Below are 21470 nucleotides of genomic sequence, written 5' to 3'. Positions count from 1 at the left end.
TTCCATGAACCTCTGTGGCCACAAAGTGTGTCCCAATGCCTGGCACGAGCCCGCTGGCGAACAGATGTCTATCTAAGCAGATTGGTTTGCTTCTTATTGGCGGGTACCTTTAGAGAGGAGCAAATTCACAATATTCCAAGATGCAGAAGCAGTTGCTAAGATGAGTGGAGAGCGTCCTTCAGAATCAGTGCTGTCAATGTTTGCTCCCTAAAACACAGTAAATCATTCAACAAGAGGATTATGCAAAGATTGGCCTTGCAGTGCCTGACTAGTGTAGGGTGTCCCTGACTCCAGTGTTCAGTCTTAAGACTAATCATAGAATTACATGTCCTTTCTCTAGGCCTTCTCTCCTCATTTCAACAATGACGTGATTTCCCCATGTTAAGCACTTAACATCTGTCAATAGACCAATTACTACTGAAGTCCTTAAAACAAAACCCTCTTGCCTAAAATACAATTTGAGTTCCCATTATAAGAAATGACTTTTAAATGTCTCTAATTTTGATTTTTCCGCATTTATTGCTTGTATAATTCTTAAAGCATTATTAAGAAATCAGACACTTAAAGCACTTAGATTATTTGAAATAGATAAACTTGGACAACTGAATTGAAATCATGAAGGTAAGAGTTTAACCAAACATCTATGTGAAAATTCACATAAGAATTGCTTTTTGTGTGCTATGGGATGATATTCCACATGAAATGCTACAAAGGATCTTTAAATTTTCCATGGGTCAAATTCTCTCCTTGGGGCACAGTAGTAGAAACAACATAAACTTAGAATCCCTTTGCTCTTGCAGAGCATGGCTGACAGCAAAAACAGCCTCATGGAAAGATGGTGGCAGTGGGTAAGGGTCAGCCACAGTTCTCCTGACAGGAGAATTTGCAAGGAAGAACACATGGCCCGAACACATGGTATCACAGTTCCAGTAGATACTACTAACAACACAGGAAGTGCTAAATATTATGGATGCAGCTTTGTTGGTTGTCCATTTTGTGGGGACTAATGAATCCACCACACAACCACCCATGTACACACTTGTGAAAATACCGGTCAAAAGCCATCAAATCTGCTTCTCTGAGCAAAGTTCTAATAATGCTTTCATTAGCAGCAAGTCTTCAACATTTTTTAACTTCATTGCTTTTCATGGTTTGAAAGACACTGAGGTAGTGGGGTTATTCTGGAAGCCAAAAGTGACGTAGGTCCTGCTCTACATCTGCCCAAGTTCAGTGATGACAAAGCATCAGATGACTTGTCTATACCCAACAGTCTTAAGAGGACCTATTCCTGCGCCCTCAAAGGAGCTTGCTTTGCAATAGACTTATAAACTCTAAGCGTGCGCACACACACACACACACACACACACACACACACACACACACACACATATACAAAACATTGATAAGGACACAAAAATACACACCCCAGTTCTTCTGACCTCATAGTCTGAGTACTATGCATCAACAGGAAGTAACCTTATATGCAAATGTGTTAATTAAACTTCTGAAAACTTCAGCTGCAAAACAACTGCCCATAGTTTCTTTGTACTTCCTTCTTTGCACATCCTTAACCCCCACCCCACATTCTTTTTTATGTAAAGTGTAATTAATAAACAAAATCTGATGCCCATGATGCACTTTAAAATTATATCATATTTGCTTGAGTTTGAGACTAAGATGAAAATAATTTGAATTTTCACAGCCATTTCTATTAAATTTGAAGTAAACAAATTGTTAAGCAATAACTGTGATTTTAAAGCCATTATATATATATAATGTTTCCAAATGTAAGTAGGAGTTTAAGGAAACCAGTCCTGTCTGTTGAATAATTACCTCTGAAATTAAGTACTCTGCCAGGTCATAGTGATCAAATAATGAAGCCCTGAAAAAAAAAAAAAAGAGAGAGAGAGAGAGAGAGAATTAAAACTCTGTTGAAATCAATATGAAAATCAAAGCTGTTGTACTCAGAAACAAATTTAACTGGACACAGAAGATCACAATGTTGTATTAAAGAATTCAGATTCTGAGTAGCATATTTTCAGAATAATAAAAATCAGGAAACATAAAATATAACTCAAACATTACTCTTTCATGTTCTGAAGAGCTCAGTCTTTCCTATGAAATCTCCATTGGGGAGTGAGGAGAAACATTTGCATTTTGATTGAAGTAGGAGAACTGGTGGGCATCATCGTGATTATAGGGATCATGCAAGATATGCCTAAAATATATCTGTAGCATTCGACACATCTCCTGGGAGCGTGGGTGGGTGGGTGGGGCTCCTCTTCAGCAAACCAGTGAGGAAGCCTCAGCTTTCTGGAGAACTTATGAAGCCTTAACTTACTATGGAGTGAACTGAAGTCACTTTAGGGTTATCTTATGAGCAGTCACAAGAAATGTTAATTAATATAACCACCAAAAGCTGCAAATAATTATTAAAACACCACTGCACAGAGGCTAGCACTAATGTTTTCTAGTGAATCTCACATTGCTCCTGTCCGAGGCACTCAACTACTCTTGATCTTTTGGACATACGTGAATTTCAGAACATGCTTTTGGGTATCATCAAAAGTTCACAAGAAACAGCAAGGAGGTCCTATTTTCCTACCATAATTGCTTCTTATGCATCTTTATATTCTAACACTGTGTTATGAAAAGTCAGAATATGTCCAAATTAAATTAAGCAAAGAATTTGAAACAGTGTCCTAACTCACCCCAGGTCCTAATAGAATCTGGGCTGTCAACTAGCTCTGAGTTCCTAAGCTCTTGACTGGTTCCTATGTGCAGTACTCTGTGTGTGTGTGTGTGTGTGTGTGTGTGTGTGTGTGTGTGTGTGTGTGTGTTGCAGTGCACATGCAGAAGAGAATCTGTAGGACCCAGTTCTCTTTGTACTACACGCATCCTAGGATTGGGCTCAGGTCACCAGTCTTGGTAGCAAGCACCTTCACCCACTGAGCCATGTTGCTGGCCCTAAGTTTTTGTTTTTAAAGTTTCTACTTAAGATTCTTTTGGAGCCACACTCCTGAATTTATGCTGACTCAATTTTCATAATTTTCTATCATCCTTATATGCTCATATTTATATAATTGATCATTTCTTTATATTCTTGAAATATTTTGATTGTCATTCTTTTCATCTTGCCCTGCATTTTACTTATCCCTGAAAATAAGTAATTCTTTTTCTGGTTTGGGTACTTTGTTGCTTTGTTTTGCTTTTTAAATATTTTCCTCTTATATATGAAATCCTAGTTGTCAGATTTATCCTATGGCAGACCCTGCCTGCACATGCATATCTAATCAGGGTTAGTAGCTTTGGTAATCTGGACATTTGTCCCAACCTCCCAGCTCAGAGGTACATATTATATTGATGACTTAAATTTCCTTTCCCCAAGAAATAATTCTTGATAGTGTTACCTAACTGAGAATTTACAAGCTCTCTTCTGCCATTTCTCACTTCTATTTAATCATAGCTATGGTGGAAAAGAGGGAAAGGCTGTCACTTACATAAGGAATATTTAATCCTTGTCTTCCCAAAGGACTTAAAGCCCTAGTCCACACTTACTTAAAGGCCAAGTGTACACTTTCTGCTCCCTGCCTAACATCCAGGAAACCTACACCACAGAAACAATTCTCTTCATTTGGAGTCTTGGTTAGAGAAATTCCTACAGCTGTTTTGAAACATTTCTGTCTGCTTGTGGCTGAAGGCAGAAGAGGTCAGAAGGGCAACAATGGGACGGCTGTGTGGATCTGCTCCACTCTGGCTGCTAAATGCCAGCAGAACACACCTGAGGAGTTGGAACTTAGAAATGGCTTAGAAAGTCTCACATGTCAGCTTCCTTAGCGGTACCTAAACATACTTTTTTATATATTATGTTTTTTAAATTAATTTTAATATATACATTTATATTGTTACACATGAATAAAATAAACTACACACAGCAGGAAGAACCATGAGACAATCAGGGGTTATATAAATGTTACATTCGTAGTGATTTGTCTATTTGTATTTGTAAAACCTGAAGAAATCATCTTTCCTATATTGTACAGTCTAAATTTCTGATTGAAAATCAATATCTATCATATCTCATCTCTATTCACTTAAAACGTCTATCTTGATCTAAAAATATCTTAACCCCTAACTAACTAAGCTTAATTGTAAGACTAAAAAATCTGGTCTTCAACCCCATCAGAGACTTGAGAAGGGATAAAACTTAAATACTTAGGTGTTTAGCAGCTTCCAAAATGAAAAAAAATGACAGAGACAGTTTACTGCCTGAACATTCACCCAGCACGCTCTATAATGTTGGAGCATCATCTTTGGCCTTCTAGCCCAATATCTCTGCCAGACTGTTTTGGAAGGCAGGAACTATTGAGATTTGCTTATCCTGTCTTGGTTTAGTTTGGTCGTTGACTCTCTCTCTGCATCTAAGATTGCCCATTTTTAGGCAAAATTCTATCTGTGGCAGACCAGGGAAATTTTTCCCAGTGGCTTGTTTGCCACATTTGAAGCCAACTCCATAAGGAGGTTCTTTGATGTTGACACGCTTTTGAGTGATGTTCTCTAGAACTAGCATAGAGACCCTATTTTTCTAACACAATTGCTTCTTGAGCATATTAATGTTCTAAAACTATGTTATAAAAAGTCACTGGATGTCCAGATTAACTGAAAGAATTCTAAAGAATGTCTTAGGACTCAGCCCTAGTGATTCTAATAGCATCTGGGCTATTAACCAGCTCTGGGAGTTCCCAGGCTCCTGAGTAACTGGCTCACTGGATCCATGACTGATCCAGAATACATCATAGGCACTTCTGTTCTTTAAGTCATATTTACTATCTTACCTTAACTCCTCAGGGTCATTAGAAAGTCTAGTTGAAACACAACATCATTGTGATTATTTCTCTCCTTACCTTTGTCCCTTTCAATGTTGACTTATTGGAAATGCATATATCTAGGGCAGCTTGCTTTGATTTTAATTACAGACTCATTTTTCCAATGTTCCCACTTTTGTTTCTATGTATCTTTCTAAGTGAATGAGTTGCCTATATTGCTGAATCTTGTCTCGTGACTCATCCTGTTGATGTCATTTGTCTGGTGAATCTGATTGGTATTTTTGCTGATAGGTGTGGTTTTTCTAGCTGCCATTTTGGTAATTGTTCATTGGTTTGTACGCTTTTGGAAACTTGTCAATAGTCATTTGTTCATTTGGGGTGTCTTCTGGCTTTCTGTTGTGTGTGATTCTCTATCTTCCATGTGTAGGTTTTGTATACATGTGTGTTTTCATAATAGTTATCTGTTTCCTTATTCATCACAGAGATAATTCCTATACGTCTATTGAGGATGTCCTTCACTTTCTGGTCATTTGAGAAGAATGACTCAACTTGATAGTCTTTATTACCATACTGATTGATTTTTCCATCAATGTATACTTAGCATGTAAGCTACTTGCCTGTGAAGCAGCGTCTCCTGGTTGCCATCAACTGCATTCACAATATCGCTGCTTCCAGTATAGGATGAGATCATGAGTTTAACGATATCAGTAGCTCCCTGGGTTGCAGCGAAGTGGAGAGCCATGCACTTGGCATTCTATAAACAGGGTTGATGTCAGCATTAGCATTTAAATCCCAACTTAAGGATTTAACACACAAAAATTCAGCCGTGAGTTTATTCTTTCCAGATCTAGGGACAACAAAGCTGATGAACCACACTGGGTGATCTACTGAAAACCACAAGTATGGGGAGCTACCTGGTAAGGGTCCTCACTAGCAACCCAAGTGCCCTTGGCATACACTTCCATCACTATCGTTGCAATACTGTTCTTTGCTCAGGGAGTCGGGGCTTTTTCATTACTGAAACACCTGAATGAAATGACTTCATAGGGGCAAAGTCATTTCTATTTAAAAGAGTTTGGAAGCAACGGGGAGAAGCTTCATGTGATTAAGCAATCTCTGTTTTCTCCAGAAAGGAAAGGCCTTTATGGTGTCTGCCTAGACCACTATAGGGAAAAGATCCTGAACTATATGTGATTAATCAGGTCCAGACCCATGCTCAGGCAAGACTTTTACATACATATCCTTAGAAGTAAATTAAGTGATCCTTAGTCAAAAGATACAAGTCTATAAAGGCCAGAGCTATAACTCAAAGCTTTCATGATTGGGCTTTAGTGCTCCTGGCTGGAAATATCAATGCTATTATCTTTGAGGTTAGCCCTTACTATATAGCTCATGGCAGTTAAATGGGATGTGCTCAATACTGCATCTGCTTTGTCACTTGCTTTGGAATATTGAAATTTATAAAATTAGAGAATGTTTTCTTCGGCATGGGCATTCCTTTGTGCTGTATGAATTTCCAAGTCTTACCTGAATATAAAGTAACCCACAAAACATTTGAGAAATAACGCATGGGGATTCTCAAGTCAGACTGCCACATAAACCGCACACTTGCCTCCATCATGTCGATATGTGCACCATTGTCTAGGCACATTTTAATCATGTCCAGGTCACCACTTTGAACTGCGAGGTGGAGTGGGCTGGCTTTCTTATGATTCACAAAGTTAATTTGAGACTCCCTGCTGTAGCCAGATTTTTCACCTTTAGAAGAAAGCACCATTTAGGATTAAAAAAATTTTTTAAAGGATAAAGATAAATGGGTATTAAAAAGAGAAGACATTAGAATAACATAAAGGCCCATATATAAATTGTATCATTTTTTGAATGAAGGGTATCTGAAGGTTTCTTAACTATGCAGAATGTAGAGAGCTTCACTCACCATACTCTAATATTAACTCCATGCATTTTTTGGCCCCCGAAAATGCGGCCTGGTGAACAGGGTAATCTCCCCATTTGTTTGATTTACACAGCTTAGCTCCTTTTTCTAACTGGAGGAAGAGGAGAAAAAAAAATCAGTAACATAAATTAAGTGACCAAGATGGGTGAGAATTTCTGTGCCTCCAGCACACAATTCCACCCTCCAGAGCCAACGGGAAAACCTGCAGAGGGCTCTGTAAGCAGCAACTTCAGAACTGGTGGAAGACAACGTGGGCACTGTACATCTTATAAGGATGAAGACACTCCACAGTACAAAGATAACTACATCAAGGCCTCAACAAACTCAACACATTCTTTTGTCAATGTCATATAAAATATTTAATTTTAAAACATGGACTATTTGAGTCATATAAATGTTTTCAGTTTTACAATAGTTGCTTGTGGCAGCAGAAGTACCCAGTGTGATGAATAAGAACAATTTAGGTAGCATCACTTACGGGTAAGTCTAAAGCTCTAAGACCCACTATATTAAAAATTCAGAGACTAGAATTCTCTGATGTTCCGTCACTTCCTGCAGTGTTTTCTTGTTCTAAGTTGTTAGTACTCAATGTTTACATAAAAGCAAAACATTAGCACATATTCTTTTATTTCTGAACAGCAGGCAAGCAACCCAGAGACATTTGAAAAATAACTATTGGATGAAATTCCGAAGTGCCCTCGGTACCAAGAACAGAAGCCATCCCTGAGACAGGTACCTCCACGATCTTGGTGTATCTATCCCACCTAGGTGGCTTCCCAGAGAGATGGCTGATGACTGGCTTTCTGCATTCAGACCCTTAGGATAGTGAACCAGTGCAGGACTCCGCCTCAGAGGAACATACCAATCTCATAGATGGAAAGAACACAACATTCCATTTTGGCTTGAATCTTAGAAGTCAAATCACTCTGTAACTGACCGTGTTCATTTTTTTTCTCTTTGGCCACTTGAAAGCTCACAATCAAATGGTTTTTTAAAAAATTTTATTTGAACTGTGTGTGGTCCCAGTGCCCACGGAGACTAGAAGAGGACATTAGATCTCCTGGGATTACAGATGATTGTAATCCACTATGTGTGTGTGTGGGAGAGCAACTCTGTGTCCTCTGGAAGAAAACACAATGCTCTTAGCCGCTGAGCTATCCCTTTACTCCAGGATAGAATGGCTTTAGTGTCATAGAGGTTGTTATATTTTGGTTTTATATTCTAGCACCTACTATCAAATTCATCTTACTACCTGCCTATATTTTCTCTTTATTTGATTTTTCTTGTGTTTTCTTTCATGCTTCATTTTCAATCTTCTTCTGCTATCTAGGGTCTGCATTGGATCCTAGAAGCAGATCCATGTAAAAACCACAGGGATCTAGGTTCCTTAGACCTATTATATGTATCTCACACTTTGCTAATGAGATACTATGAAGTGCTTTTTAAATAACAATTTGTGTCCAGTTCACAGAAAGAAAGCAACATAAGGTGATCAGTTTACAAACCAAAATCTGCAACACTTCACTGTTGTCTTTGGCACATGTGGACATCACAGCTGTGTTTCCATTCTCCCCTTCTAAATTGATGTTAGTAGCATCGTGCTCAATCAAGACCTGCACAAAATAAAGACATAATTGTTAAACAGCTAATCTACTGATAACAATAGATCTCTAAGGAGACATGGTAGCCAAACACCATGTCTAATTCATCTTCTCCTATTCCAATTCCATAACATGTGTCATAAATTTTATATGCAGTACTCATCAAATGAGTGAACCAAAGAGATTATGATATTAATGCCAAAATTCCAGTCAGTGGAATTTTGCACTGCGTATCTGGCAACAGAATCACAATGGTAAATAATAATTTCACTGAAAAGGCAGTACTTTCAAGGATTTACATTAGGTAATATCTTCAGAAATAAATGTGTGGACATATTCTCAATATGTGCCTCAAGGGAAGGAGGGAAATGGGAAAGATGTGGGAAGAGGAAGAGAAAAAGAAAGGAAGGGCAAATGACTTCCTTCTCCCTACAGTTAGGCGGAATACAAACACTACAAGAAATGCCAACAGGAACCCTATTCTCTTTAGCAGGGAAGCTGGCTTTGTGTAAATCTGTCTTTGATATAAATTAATTAAAAGTTGGTCTAGGATAGAAGAAATTAGTTTTCTGATTAAATGCCAATTAATAATTCTCAGGAAAGTTAAGTGAAAATCTGTTCCTCCCTCACCAGTAACCACCAGCTTATTATTGGCCAAGTCTACTCTGTTCTTCAACCAGGGTTAAGTCTCTCAAAAAAGTTAACAATATTGACCTTTGGTAGTGTTTAGATCAGACGACCCTCTCCGACCTCCCACCCCCGCTAAGGTACTCCACATTTGGTGAAAGAGGGTTGTTTTTTTCACACTGTGTTTTGCTTTGAGAGTTTCCAATTTACAAGTAGTTTTGTTTTGTTTTTTCTCCCTTTTAGGAGAAAAGGGTGACCACAGCCCTCAGGTTACTGCATCTGCCAGAACCACCCATCCAGCCCAGGCCAATAGATCACTTATTCCCAGAGATAGAAAAGACCCTGGCCAGCCTTATGGTGAATTGAGGCAGTAGGCATAGACAGGTATATTAAACCATATCAGGGAAGCCCTGCCCCTGGACTTATCAGCCACCCCAAAGAGACCAAGCAGAGTATCTAGCTCCCCTTCCTGGACGTCATATAGTGAAGCACACATAACACTGCAATGACATGACCCTCTCCCTGCAACATAGCACCTGATACCTAGGGCAAGCCTCTTCAGGACTGGCAAGCAGAGGATTCCCAGCCATCCCTAGGACTTCAGCATTGGTTTGTCCTTGCTGATGCAACCTTCTTGACTCTCTGGCTAGCCACCTTTTTCCCTATCCAGATCTAAATCTGAACTTGCCACATCCTGTCCTAAGATTCAGCCTTTGACCTGGCAGCTTCGCAAACCCTGCCTCAGCAACAGCTTCCTCCTACCACTGGCCTGGTTCATTCTCTTATTAATACAGATTGTGTGTGTGTGTGTGTGTGTGTGTGTGTGTGTGTGTGTGTGTGTGCCTGCCTATGTCTTTTCATCTCTCTCTTTCTCTATTTCTGCATCTCTTTTCTTTGTACAAACACAGACACACATACACACACATTTTAGAAACCTCCAGAAGTCTGTTGCAGCCTCGTTAACTTGTATTCATTGTATAATAATAGCATATATGCATATAGATATAGATAATACATACTATATGATATTAGACTTCATAATGGTAATTAGGATTAGAATAAAAGAACTGACATTCTCTTCAGCCAGGAGGTGAGTTTATCTGGGAACCTGCTCTCTTCTTGTGCTAATCCTATAGTAAAACTCAACATGGGTTTATAGTACCGGTAGCTGAACCTAGTATCCCTTGCTGGTTGGGCGATGTTCAGGCACTGAGTCATTTCTTCAGCATTATTTGTAGATGTATTGTCACTGTTGAAACAGTGTCTCATTGCCCAGACTTGCCATTACCTTGTAAGGTAGTGCAGGAAAGACTTGAATTTATCATCCTTCTTTGCTAGCCCCAGTGCAACTGAATTACAAGCCTGCACCTGCCAGCCTAGCAGGCCAATTGCATTTGTTATCACTCTTTATTTGTTAAAGCTTATCCAACCAGCTGTTTCTTAAAATCCTTGACTTCTTCAAAATAACAACTTCTTAGCAGAGGCCTGCCGAACAGAGTGTACTCTAAGCCGACACCCAGCAGATGGATTAGGCTCACTGATGAGTTCTGTTCAGAGGAGAAACTAGAGCTGCAGTTTAGTGCATAAGGACAAACAGGGGCACTCTTTAAAAGTGAAGAGCAACAGAAGCAAAGGGCCACTCAGCACCTTCAGGCTCTGTCCTTCATATCCAGATCACAGGCACAGGAACCCACCAGGGTCTTCTAGAAGCATATTCCCACTCTTCCACTCAGACAACTGCAGACCACAGATCTGCAGCATCTAGTTACTTGTAGTGTCATTAGCATCATCTTTCAAGGCTGAGTTAAAATCTAGGTGACAGTGGTCACAGAGAAAGCCCTGAGCTCTATACCTCCTCCAATTCAGTCATGACCAGGCGTGTCCTGAAGCTGGGATTCTCTGAGGGCGCTTTGATAAGAATCCAAGAGATCTAAGGAAAGGCCCAAGCAACTGAGCCGGCTTAATCCCCGAGTACAAAGGCCATCAAGAAATAGTCATGCCAAAGCCCCTAGGAGTATGGTCCCCAGAGATTACTGCCATTGGAAGAACTTAAGGTGATTCATAGATGACTTTTTTTAAACTTTATAAACAAATAAGCAACAGTAGGTATTATAGAGGAAAACTGGTAATTCAAACAGTTGAAAAAACCTTTTAAACTGGTAAAGGTTGAATAGACCAGGATAGACCATGGATGTGGCTAGAGAGGTAGGCTAGAACAGAATTGCTGCCTATGAGCAAACCTCCTCTGTATCCTACTGATATGAGCCAGGATTTAAGAGCATGGTTAAACATGATTATGGTTTATAAAATAAAGACCATAAGGCAGAGACAGTTCAGCCCACTCGCACCCTAGCTTTCTTTTTGGATTTGTGTTGCTCAGGGCATCTAGAATTTTGCTGTCATTCTCTTTTTTTGTTTTTGTTTTTGTTTTTCTTTTTGTTTTTGTTTTTTGCTTTTATTACAGATTGATTTCACAAGTGACTTATGGGCTTTATCTCTGAACTTCGATTTCTATGGTTGCTCTAAAGAGTTTTCTAATTAACTGTAGGCTTTCAACTACCATCTGCCTTCTAATTCCCAAATCATGCTATTAAGATGAAAATAAATTAAGTTAATGACCATTTATTGATGAAAGAAGCCTTCAGAGAAAGTGTGAGGGCTCCGTCGGGAAATACCTGACACCAGTGGGCAGTCCCTGCGAACACTAATTCCCCAACCTAAGCAGAAACAGCGCGTGGCTGCGGGAAGACATAGGCACTAGGAAGAAGGCAAACAGCCTGTGTCCATGGACATTGTCCAGTGTCCTGTGCAGTCTTCACTGTTGCCAATTCTTCAGCCACATCCTCTGCTTATTCACTGTTCCAGTTCACTCAAATGACCACCATTTATCAGGACACTGTCATCAAGAACTACAACCTTACTCAGATAAATGCAACATTGTTTCTCCAGGAAGGAGAGCCCAGCAATGCTTAATGATGACAGTGTCATGTCATAAAAGTTACAGACTTCAAAACCCAAGCACAGTGGGCAAGATGAAAGGGTCCCATGTTTTCTCTGATTGCTAGAATTCAGACCTTTCTGAGAGCTGAAAAGAAACTTTTTGTGACAAAGGAGCCTTGGAACTCTTTTTCCTGGTTTATTGACAATTGGTTTGAGTGTAGGTTAGCACATTAGCTAAAAATGATCATTTCCAGTATTGTTTCCACAGGAAAACCTGCTGTTAAGTTCCAAATAGCATAGCTTCAAAATGACCTTCCAGAACACTGGATCTCAATCTTATTAATGCTGTGACCCTTTAATATACTTCCGCATGTTGTGCTGAATCCAAACAATAAAATTATTTTATTGCAATGTCATAATTGTAATTTTGTTACTGCTATGAATTATAATGCAGGATATCTGATGTGTGGGTTGTGACCCACAGATTAAGAACTGCAATTCTAGAACATAATTCATCTGAAAACGGCATTCCTCTTTGAGGAAGCAGATTATGTTTCCAATGTGCCTGTGAATCTATGGGGTGTATTATAAAAGCTAAGATCTAAGCTCTGCCCTTTAGATGTTAACCAGTGATTCCTCTAGTTGAGGAAAACAAATCCATAAAAATAATAATGATGATGATGAATAAGAAAGAAAGAAAGAAAGAAAGAAAGAAAGAAAGAAAGATTCCCCCATATGATCTCTGTATCTGTTGGTGATCTGTCTTTTGGCAGGCTCCCCATTTAACAAAACTGGAACACCATAGTAATGGGTTCTGCCTTCACCAAGCTTCTAATCACGCTTTGCATTTTAGTCACAGAATCAGAGAGATCTAAATGGCAAAACGTGGAGCTAGGAACATTAAGAAAAGAGCTGTGCAGTGTTAGGCAAGTTATTCAATTCTCCCTGTGCCTCTTCGTAGTCAGCTATAAAATGGAGATACTAATAGTCTTAATTGATACTGTTTAAATGAGAGTTTAGTAAAGGCACACAGCTCTTTTTAAAAATATCTGAAAAATTAAAACTCACAAAAAGATGACTATCGTTACCATAATCTTCTTCACCAATATCACCCATCACCACCTCCTCCCTGCTGCATTCACATCACTACCACCACCACCACCATCACCACCACCACTACTACCTCTATCACCATCACCACCACCACGACCACCACGACCACCATCAACAACACCATCACCCCACCACCACTACTACCTCCACCATCAACACCACCCCCATCACCACCACCACTACTACCTCCATCACCATCACCCCACCACCACTATTACCTCCATCACCATCATCACCACCACCACCACAATCTGTTAATATTTTCTGCCTGGTTACCATCGCTCCTCTGCCTCATCATTATTACTACCATCACTTGGTGAGAAAGAAACATAACTGTTAGGTTCTATTTGCTATTGTGTGGCACTTGCAGTTAGGCTCTCTGAAACGGGAAGTGAGTCAGCTGTGGATTCTGGCCCCTGCTCCATGGTCAGCCTCAGTGCCAGTTGGCCAGCAGCCTCACCTTGGTCAGCTCATTGTACATGCCCTGCACAGCTATGTGAAGCGGTGCCATCATGTTTTTGTTTCGGAGATTTGGATTTGCTCCTTCGCCGAGAAGAAACTTCACACTTTCAACCTGGTTTTTTTCTGCAGCCCAGTGTAGTGGGGTATTTCCATAATCATCCATTATATTTAGCACTAAAGAAATAACAAAATATGCATTAATGTATCTACTACTACCCTCTCCAAAACTCAGTGTCAAGCATATCGAAAACCATCTATATTGTCCTGGAATATGGAAATAAGATATAGTTTTAGCTTAAAAATTATATAATGGACACCAGATGAGACAACATGAAAGTACTTATAGATCTTAAAAGTTATGTTAAATTTTTATATAAAAGTTTTATATAAAAATAGATCCTCTTGTTATACTCTTTATCTGTATATTACTTTTATTATGATATAATGCTGAGATTACATAATAGCAGATAACAACTAAATTCCATGTGACTGTGATTGCACTCAAGCTTGCAATTGCACCAAAGATAACCCCGTGACGTGGGAGACTATTTTCCCTGTGAATGCTGCAGAAGAATAGAATGCTCTTCGACCTGTACTGCCTTGTAGCTATGATAAGGTAATGCCAGTGATATATCACTAAGTCTAAGGAAAAAGAAAAGCACTCATGAACAGGACATGGTAGCTCTCAACAGTAGTGGGAACCACAAGGTGGCCCTATTTCTTATTTCTCTCTCTCTTTTAAAATTTCCTTTGTCCTTGCATTCATCCAAGTTCTTAAATCTCAACTCAACACACACACACACACACACACACACACACACCTTAGGACTCCTCCATTCTGTTTAAGCAAAATAAAAATTCTATTGGGTATCAAACAACTAAGCAGCTTAATCTACCAGCATACAACTTGAAAAGGACTTTTATCTTGACCACTTTTCACAATTTACTTTTCTGTAGGGGCTTTCTAATGCAGGACTTTCTTGTGACCTCTGTTCTACTTGATGTCTTTGTAACATCTAGTTAGATCTACCTACCTTATCATCCCAGTGACTTCTTTCCTGGCCGTGTCCCACCACTCTCTTATCCACTCTACCTCTGCCACCTCTCTCTCTTCTTTTGTCAGTCCCTTTAGCTCCCTCTTATTAACAATCTCTACTCTCTTAACCTATGTCCATTCATTTGTTTAGTCTCACCAACGTCTTAGCCAATGCCTGGATGAGTGAGTCGATCCTCTGCAAGTTCTAATTGTGTATGTGGTATCTCCAAGAGCATGTGCCCAACTAAAGCAAACTCAGGGTAACCAAACCTCACATTCTCACTGACTTTGTTCCTGTTTGGTATGGCTGGTCATGCTGCTCACCTAATCTCCTAAAGCAGAACTCACAAATTTAGCTCAAGCTCCCCAGACATACTCTTCCTATTCTGTGTGCCCATAAGCACAGCCAATGCCACAGGTACAAATTTCCTGGTCGCTCAAAACTCTAAGAGGATGATGACTTGATGAATCGTCACCGCAGCACCTGGTTACCTTCACAAGAAGAACCTTGGATGATCAGCTTCATCATTTCAACTTGACCTTCTGCTGCTGCATGGTGCAAAGGAGAGACATTGTCATCCTCGTATTTGCTTAGCTTTCTTCGGTTCTTGATGAAGTCATCCAGCCTATACATATCCCCTTCAATGTCCACCTAGAGGAATATAAAAAGTCTGTTATCTAAGATAAGGATGGGCCAAACTGAAAAATATAAGATAAGTCATGTAATAGCCCCATACTTTACTAATTCAACACCGTCATGCTTACAGCAAATACCTTTTCTTAAAGAACACAGTATAGACATAAAGTAGGCAAATGACTACACATTGATAAATATGTTAAACAAATGTTTTGTCTGACCATAATCTTACATAGGTCATAGAAGTAAAGGCCTCAAGAAAGGTTTTTTTGTTTGTTTGTTTTTGTTTTTTGCTGTTTATTCACTTTACATCCTGGTTGTAATCACATCCCTCCACTTCTCTGGGTTCCACTCTCTCTCCCCCATCATTTCTTCCCTATACTTCAGAGAAGAGAAACCCCATCCTGCATTCCCATCCACCCTCGCTCATTAAGTCACATCAAGACTGAGCTTGTCCTCTTCCCCGGTGGCCTGGCGAGGCAGTCCCACCAGAGGGACTTGGTAAACAAGCTGGCAACAAAGTCCATGTCATAGAAAACCCCAACTCCCATTATAAGAGGACCCATATGAAGTCTGAGCGGCCCATCAGGTAAATCTGTATGGGGGCGGGGGGAGCTAGGCCCAGTCTAAGCATGGATCTTGATTGGTTTAAAGGAAGCTTACAAAATGTCCTCTGAGGAAAAAATATATTTAAAAGCACAGAAGGCTTTGCTTTGCTGGGTGAAAAGTATTTATTTCAGTATAGCAAGAGGAATCAAGTGATAGACAGACTGAAAATGATGAAAGTACAGTGAACCTGTGTTGCAAAATTGTCTGAAAGCCCTTATTTTGTACAGTTAATAGACACTTGGCAAAAATAGTAAGAAGAGGCAGAGTCTATGGTTCTATATTGTCTGTCCCCTTCTGCCTGCAGTCATCCTCCATCCAATCTCTCCTTGCACATCCTGAAGCAGTGTCCCTACAGGACTTGGTTGGGGGCATCTAACACAGTGGCCCTTCTCCTGAAAATGAGCAACTCCTGACAAAACTAATTAAAGACTTTTCACTTAATATCTATAATGGCAGTAAGCAATCCCCTCATTCAGCTAACTGCTATACATAGAAAATAAAGACCTTTCAAAACCAGTAATTACAGAAGGATTGAATTATTCTTCAATAGTTTTATGAGATTTCTGTTCAAATTTGCTTCTAGACTAATTGATGTACATGCAAGTGAATGGTTAGGGATCGTCTCCCAGCCTTCCTTAGCCCTCCAAGTCCTGCTTCCCAGAGGCCATGCCAAGATCAATGAGGAGTGGACCAACATGTGTGGTGTCTGACAGGATGACTGTAATGTGTGCCATGAGAGCTTAGGCTCTTGTTTACTTGTCTACTTTAAGGATTTGAATTTTTAGGACAGAATCTTGGGTAAGGCAGGGTGGCCTCAAACCTGCTGTGTGGCTGAGGATGGCCCCAACTCCCTGCTCCTCCTGCTTCTATCTCCCTAATATTCAGATTGTAGGTGTGAGCTAGGACACTATTCAGTTCAAATTGGATTTGAAAACAAAAGTTTGAGAACCGCTCTGATTCTTTCCTCCCCTTTTATTTTATGTATTGTGTTCAGTGTTTGCTATGCATTTCTATGCTTCATTTTTCCTCATATAGTCATATGTGTAATTTTTTTTCTAGAAAGGAATGGGAGAAAGGAGCTTTCACACAGAACACAGGACATAAAGATTTTTGCTTGCCTTTAAGACAGGGTCTTAGGTGTCCCCAGGGTTAGGCTTAAACCTCCTATATAGCTGAGGTTGACCTTGAACTTCTGATTTTCCTGTTTCTACTTCTTGAATGCTAGGATTGCATGCATAAACAACAGCTCAAGTTTATTCCATGCTGGCATTCAAACCGAGGCCTACACCAATCCTAGGCAAGTACTCTACCAGCTGAGCTATAGCTCAGCCCCCTACAGAGTTTTATACACACTATGATACTTAGTGACTTTTAGTTTCCTGGAAGTGGAAATGCACAAAATAGAAAGAAGTCACAGATTCTATTGTAGTTCTGGGGTAGTACTGAGATTCAAATTATTTAGCATTGTACCTTCCCGACTTACAAACAGCCAAGTGAAAACGTTTGCCTAAATTGTTTTCAATGTGGTTTCTCAATAACTTCATTAAAACAAAGACCCAAACTGAAATGTACCACAGGCAGTAGTTTTGCATAGAACCAAGACAACATGATACATTTTTCCTCAAACCATAGAAAAAGTCTCCAAACAAAAGATCAAGATAGTTGCTTGAATTCTCCTGTGGCAAGGATTGGTTCCCTTTGTCACGAAAGATAGCTGTCAAAACTAAAAGTTTTCTCACTATTGCAAAGAAAAACTATGAAATAGAGCAGCGATGAATTTAGCATAAGGTTCATTCACTAAATGCTAGGAGGGAATAAACTACAATCTCTAAATTTCCAACTTGGAATTTTATTTCTCTTGTCACAGAATAGCACTTAAAATGTAGCTACCTTTATGTTGGCAGAGACAAAAAAAATGTGTCACTTTACATCTAAAAAACAATTCCATGTGCCCTTAGTGACTATATGGTAAGACAAAGGCATCCAGCCATTCTCAGATTTACACATACCCAATAATTAAAGCGAGATTCTTGAAGAATTAGGACTTTTCCTGCCCTTAATGCCTTACCTTAGCAAAGGAAGTGCTCACCTAAATCAATTTGAAAGCATTTTAGCAAGTGATTTGATATCCCTTGGATGATGACAGGGGATTCAACTGCCCATCACCAGTGCCCAAAAAGAGTAATTTGCAAATCTGTTCAGAGATAAGTAGTTGACACAAACCCTCCACATTCTTTACAGGAAAGACTTGGATCAGAAGCGCACAAGAGACTATTGAATTTGTGGTGATGAAGCAGCCTAAAAACATGCCATGTGAACTCATGGAGCATGTTACACTCTCTCAGAACCTGACATGTCATCAAGCACGTTCTTAAGGCAGACCTGGCACGCTCACAGATACATTTTTATATAAAATAAGACCACTTAATGTCACTAGCTTGCACTGCATTTTTATTTTGGTTTTTGTCATGGTCATTAATTGCTTAACTAATTGATTATTAAGAAATGTCTTTGAAAATAATTGAGACAAATGCTTTGCTTGGTTTCATATGTTCCAATCTGGAAAGCACACTTAAAAATCATTATAATATCAGCATTATCCCAGAACTGCAATGTGGTTTCATTATTTTTTCCTAGTTTGTATATTTAAGCTGCTGGCGGAATAACACATAAATTTAACCTAGTGTGGTTTTCTGTGTTGAAGAGTCGTAAACTCTTGAATTCTGAGTTCTATGGTTATGTTCAAGACAACAGGTACTAGATCATTTTTAGGAAAGTTAGTTCTAAATAAGCCCTTCAAATTACAGACTTCAGACCCATGTGTTTTAGATCACTTGAATTAAATATGTCTAATCAGAATAAAATCAAAAAGGAAAGAAAACTAAGATGAAAAACTATCTATAGCCAAAGAATGATTAAATGCTAAAGTATTCTTTAAGAAGTGAAGCATTAACTTGAATTAGTTCATTGAACTAGTCAATGAAACTAAAGACACTAAAGTAAAAACAAAAATAAAATATTAGGATTGGATAGCAGGATTTCTTCCAAAATCTCTAGAAAACTGAACGCCTAATCAGGGAATTTGTGAACGCTCAACATTTCTTTCTGCCCCATATTAATTGTAATTATGGCATCCTAGTGCTGAAATTCACCCACGATGTGGTTCTTCCTGCTACAGCAAAGGCCATGGTTAACATGCTGAGTGTATGTGGGATGGGGGTGCACTGCTGTATCTAGAAGCCTTGTGCATGGGTTTGGGTGAGGCAGGATGCTTCTGACAACTCATGCTGACAGTGTTGTCTGCATAGAGATGGGCAGTGTCTTCCAAAACTCAAGCTGTACATACTTCTTGCCTCCTCCCCCCCTTCTTTTTTATTTTCCCGAGAGACAGAATTTCTCTGTGTAGCCCTGGCTGTCCTGGAACTCACTTTGTAGCCCAGACTGGCCTCAAACTCACAGAGATCTGCCTGCATCTCCCTCTCAAGTGAGAGCACCACCACTCCAGGCTCTTCTTGTCTCTCTTAAGACAAAGCTACCAATGGACACCTAGAGTGTAATCACGTCTACAGTCATAGATAAAAACATCAAAGCTAAATAAAACAGCAAAACCAAGCAACAAAAATGACCTAAGTGCACCTCAGTACATAAGTAGTTAAATAAATCATGGTGTGAGCCACGGGATGGAATGCAATGAAACTCTTGTTAAGGGGAGCAGGGCTGTGGCCATGGCCTCTGTTGGCTGCTCTTAAATCACTTTCCCCTCACAGGACAGGGCAGCCTTGCCAGGCAAGTGAGGAAGAGGATGCAGTCAGTCCTGAAAAGAGGTGATGTCTTGGGGTGTGTTGGTAGGGGAGGAGGGCTCTCTCTTTCTGAGGACTAGGAGAAGGGGGGGGGAGAAGAGGGAGGGAGGGTGCGACCACTGAGGAGGCAAGTGAGAGGGCTACTGTACAAATGTGAAGTGAATCAGTTTCTAAAAATTAATTTATTTTAAAAAATAAAAGAAAAAAGATTTAGTTATCTATAATATAGACAGGTATATAAATGTATATGATATATATATATATATATATATATATATATATATCTTAATTATAAAAGTTATAGAGTAAATAAAAACAAAAAAGCAAAAAAGGCCAAAAATAAATTAAAAAAAAAAAAGTAAGCCTCCAAACTACTGAATTGAAAAGTACTCTAAAATTTCCTCTGTAAGCTTATGACTTTTGTAAGTTAAAGAAAGTGCAATAGGAAGTTTGTGTTTGCATTTCCCCTGGGGGTGGAAAATGCATAAGGAACGATTAACAATGCAAGGAAGAAATTGGAAAGCCACAGTTAATACCTTGACATTTCAGAGCCCCTCCCTCAAGCTAAGGAAGTCTACTAGCTGTTTTGGGCTTCTACCCTTCAGACCAGGGCAGCAGCAGCAGCAGCAGCAGCAGCAGCAGCAACTTGGTATTGAGTGAGTGCGACTTTGTTGTGGGTCAGAACACCCAAAGAACGGAGAATTAGCTGCTCCCAGCTCAGGGACCCTCCTTTCCTGACTGGGTCTCCCCATGCGGAGTCTCCAGTTGCACTCACTCACTGACATCTTCCCTCAGGTCTTGCCTCAGTTCCTCTCCAGGAGGCATCCTTTGCCAGCGCAGAGTTCTTTATTTCACTTTTAAATAGAAACGCTTCTCCATCCCAACACACTTGTTGGACAGACCAAAATTAATTAATTAATTAGTTAATTAATTAATTAAAATCCGCTTAAACGTTCAAAGGGAACTGCACACACTCCAAATTTATCCTGGCTTTAAAGCAGTCCCTGGGTCCCAATTCTGTAAATTATCCAAAGAACTTCATGGGCACATCTCCTCTGGCATTAAACCATGCCCTGGCAAGACAGAGTTAAGCAAACACGTAAGCAAAACAAAGGACCACCTGGAAGTGTGGTAGAGCTTTACTAATGTGACCGCAGTTTGGGGGAGACCGAGACTATAAGCAGTACTTACAGATGCTCAGTAGTACCCTGATACTCTTGTTTCCATGCAAGCTTGCAGCTTCCTAAACTAGAGTGCAGAAGTACTGCAATACTGTACACAAGGAAAGCCCCAGCCTCCCACCTTTCACAATCGCCCCGCACCCGGCGTGTTCCAGATTCCCTGGTACCTTTAGGCATTCCTTGGAGGAGCCCATGTCTTTCTCCACTCCGCAGTAGACAACGCCCTGGAGCTCCTTCCTCTCCTCCGGGCGCAGCATCCGCCTCAAGCTGCGCTTCATTGACTCCACCTGGGCGCCAGCTGGCGCAGCTGCTCCCCACAAGGCGGCACCTAAGGGACAAGGCAAAGGAGCTGGAGCCCAGCTTGGGACCTATACCCAAGCTTTGCTGGGGAGATCCCTGCAGCCAAATTCCTGCTCTGCTGCAGGGTAGGAGGGAACTTCTGCAAAGAGTTTTTCAGTCAGCCCGAGCTACTTGTAGAGCAAGCAGCAGGCGGGGCTCCGGATCCAGAAATGAACCTCCTGGGCATCTGGCCAGGACTCGCCCCTATGGAGGTCCACAGAGCGATTCCAAATTGGGGCGGATCCAACGAATTTGTTAAAATAAAAACAAACCCTCAAAGAAATGGGGGGGGGCAGGGAGGGATGAGTGGAGAAGAGAGAGGGTGCGGAGAGGGAGAGAGAGCGA

General features: G+C 40.2%; 1 protein-coding gene across 2 annotated transcripts in view; it reads right to left on the bottom strand.

The window, feature by feature from the left end:
• The window catches only part of TRPA1 (transient receptor potential cation channel subfamily A member 1), a gene marked incomplete at its 5' end in the record, with an annotated part of 44125 nt that extends 23061 nt beyond the window's left edge, over positions 1-21064 (bottom strand). For both annotated transcript variants that reach the window (XM_084780392.1, XM_084780393.1), the window contains 9 exons: positions 108-207; positions 1834-1882; positions 5444-5580; positions 6439-6584; positions 6763-6871; positions 8286-8393; positions 13522-13697; positions 15052-15211; positions 20954-21064. In XM_084780392.1, the coding sequence (XP_084636518.1) occupies positions 108-207; positions 1834-1882; positions 5444-5580; positions 6439-6584; positions 6763-6871; positions 8286-8393; positions 13522-13697; positions 15052-15211; positions 20954-21064 (1096 nt within the window). The remainder of the gene's footprint in view (positions 1-107; positions 208-1833; positions 1883-5443; positions 5581-6438; positions 6585-6762; positions 6872-8285; positions 8394-13521; positions 13698-15051; positions 15212-20953) is intronic.
• Positions 21065-21470: the final 406 nt, after the last annotated feature.

This window comes from Acomys minous (assembly GCF_964271855.1).
Source record: "Acomys minous genome assembly, chromosome: 1".
Classification (NCBI taxonomy): Eukaryota; Metazoa; Chordata; class Mammalia; order Rodentia; family Muridae; genus Acomys; species Acomys minous.
The sequence above is the reverse complement of the archived record's forward strand: the minus strand, read 5'-3'. Positions and strand labels throughout refer to the sequence as shown.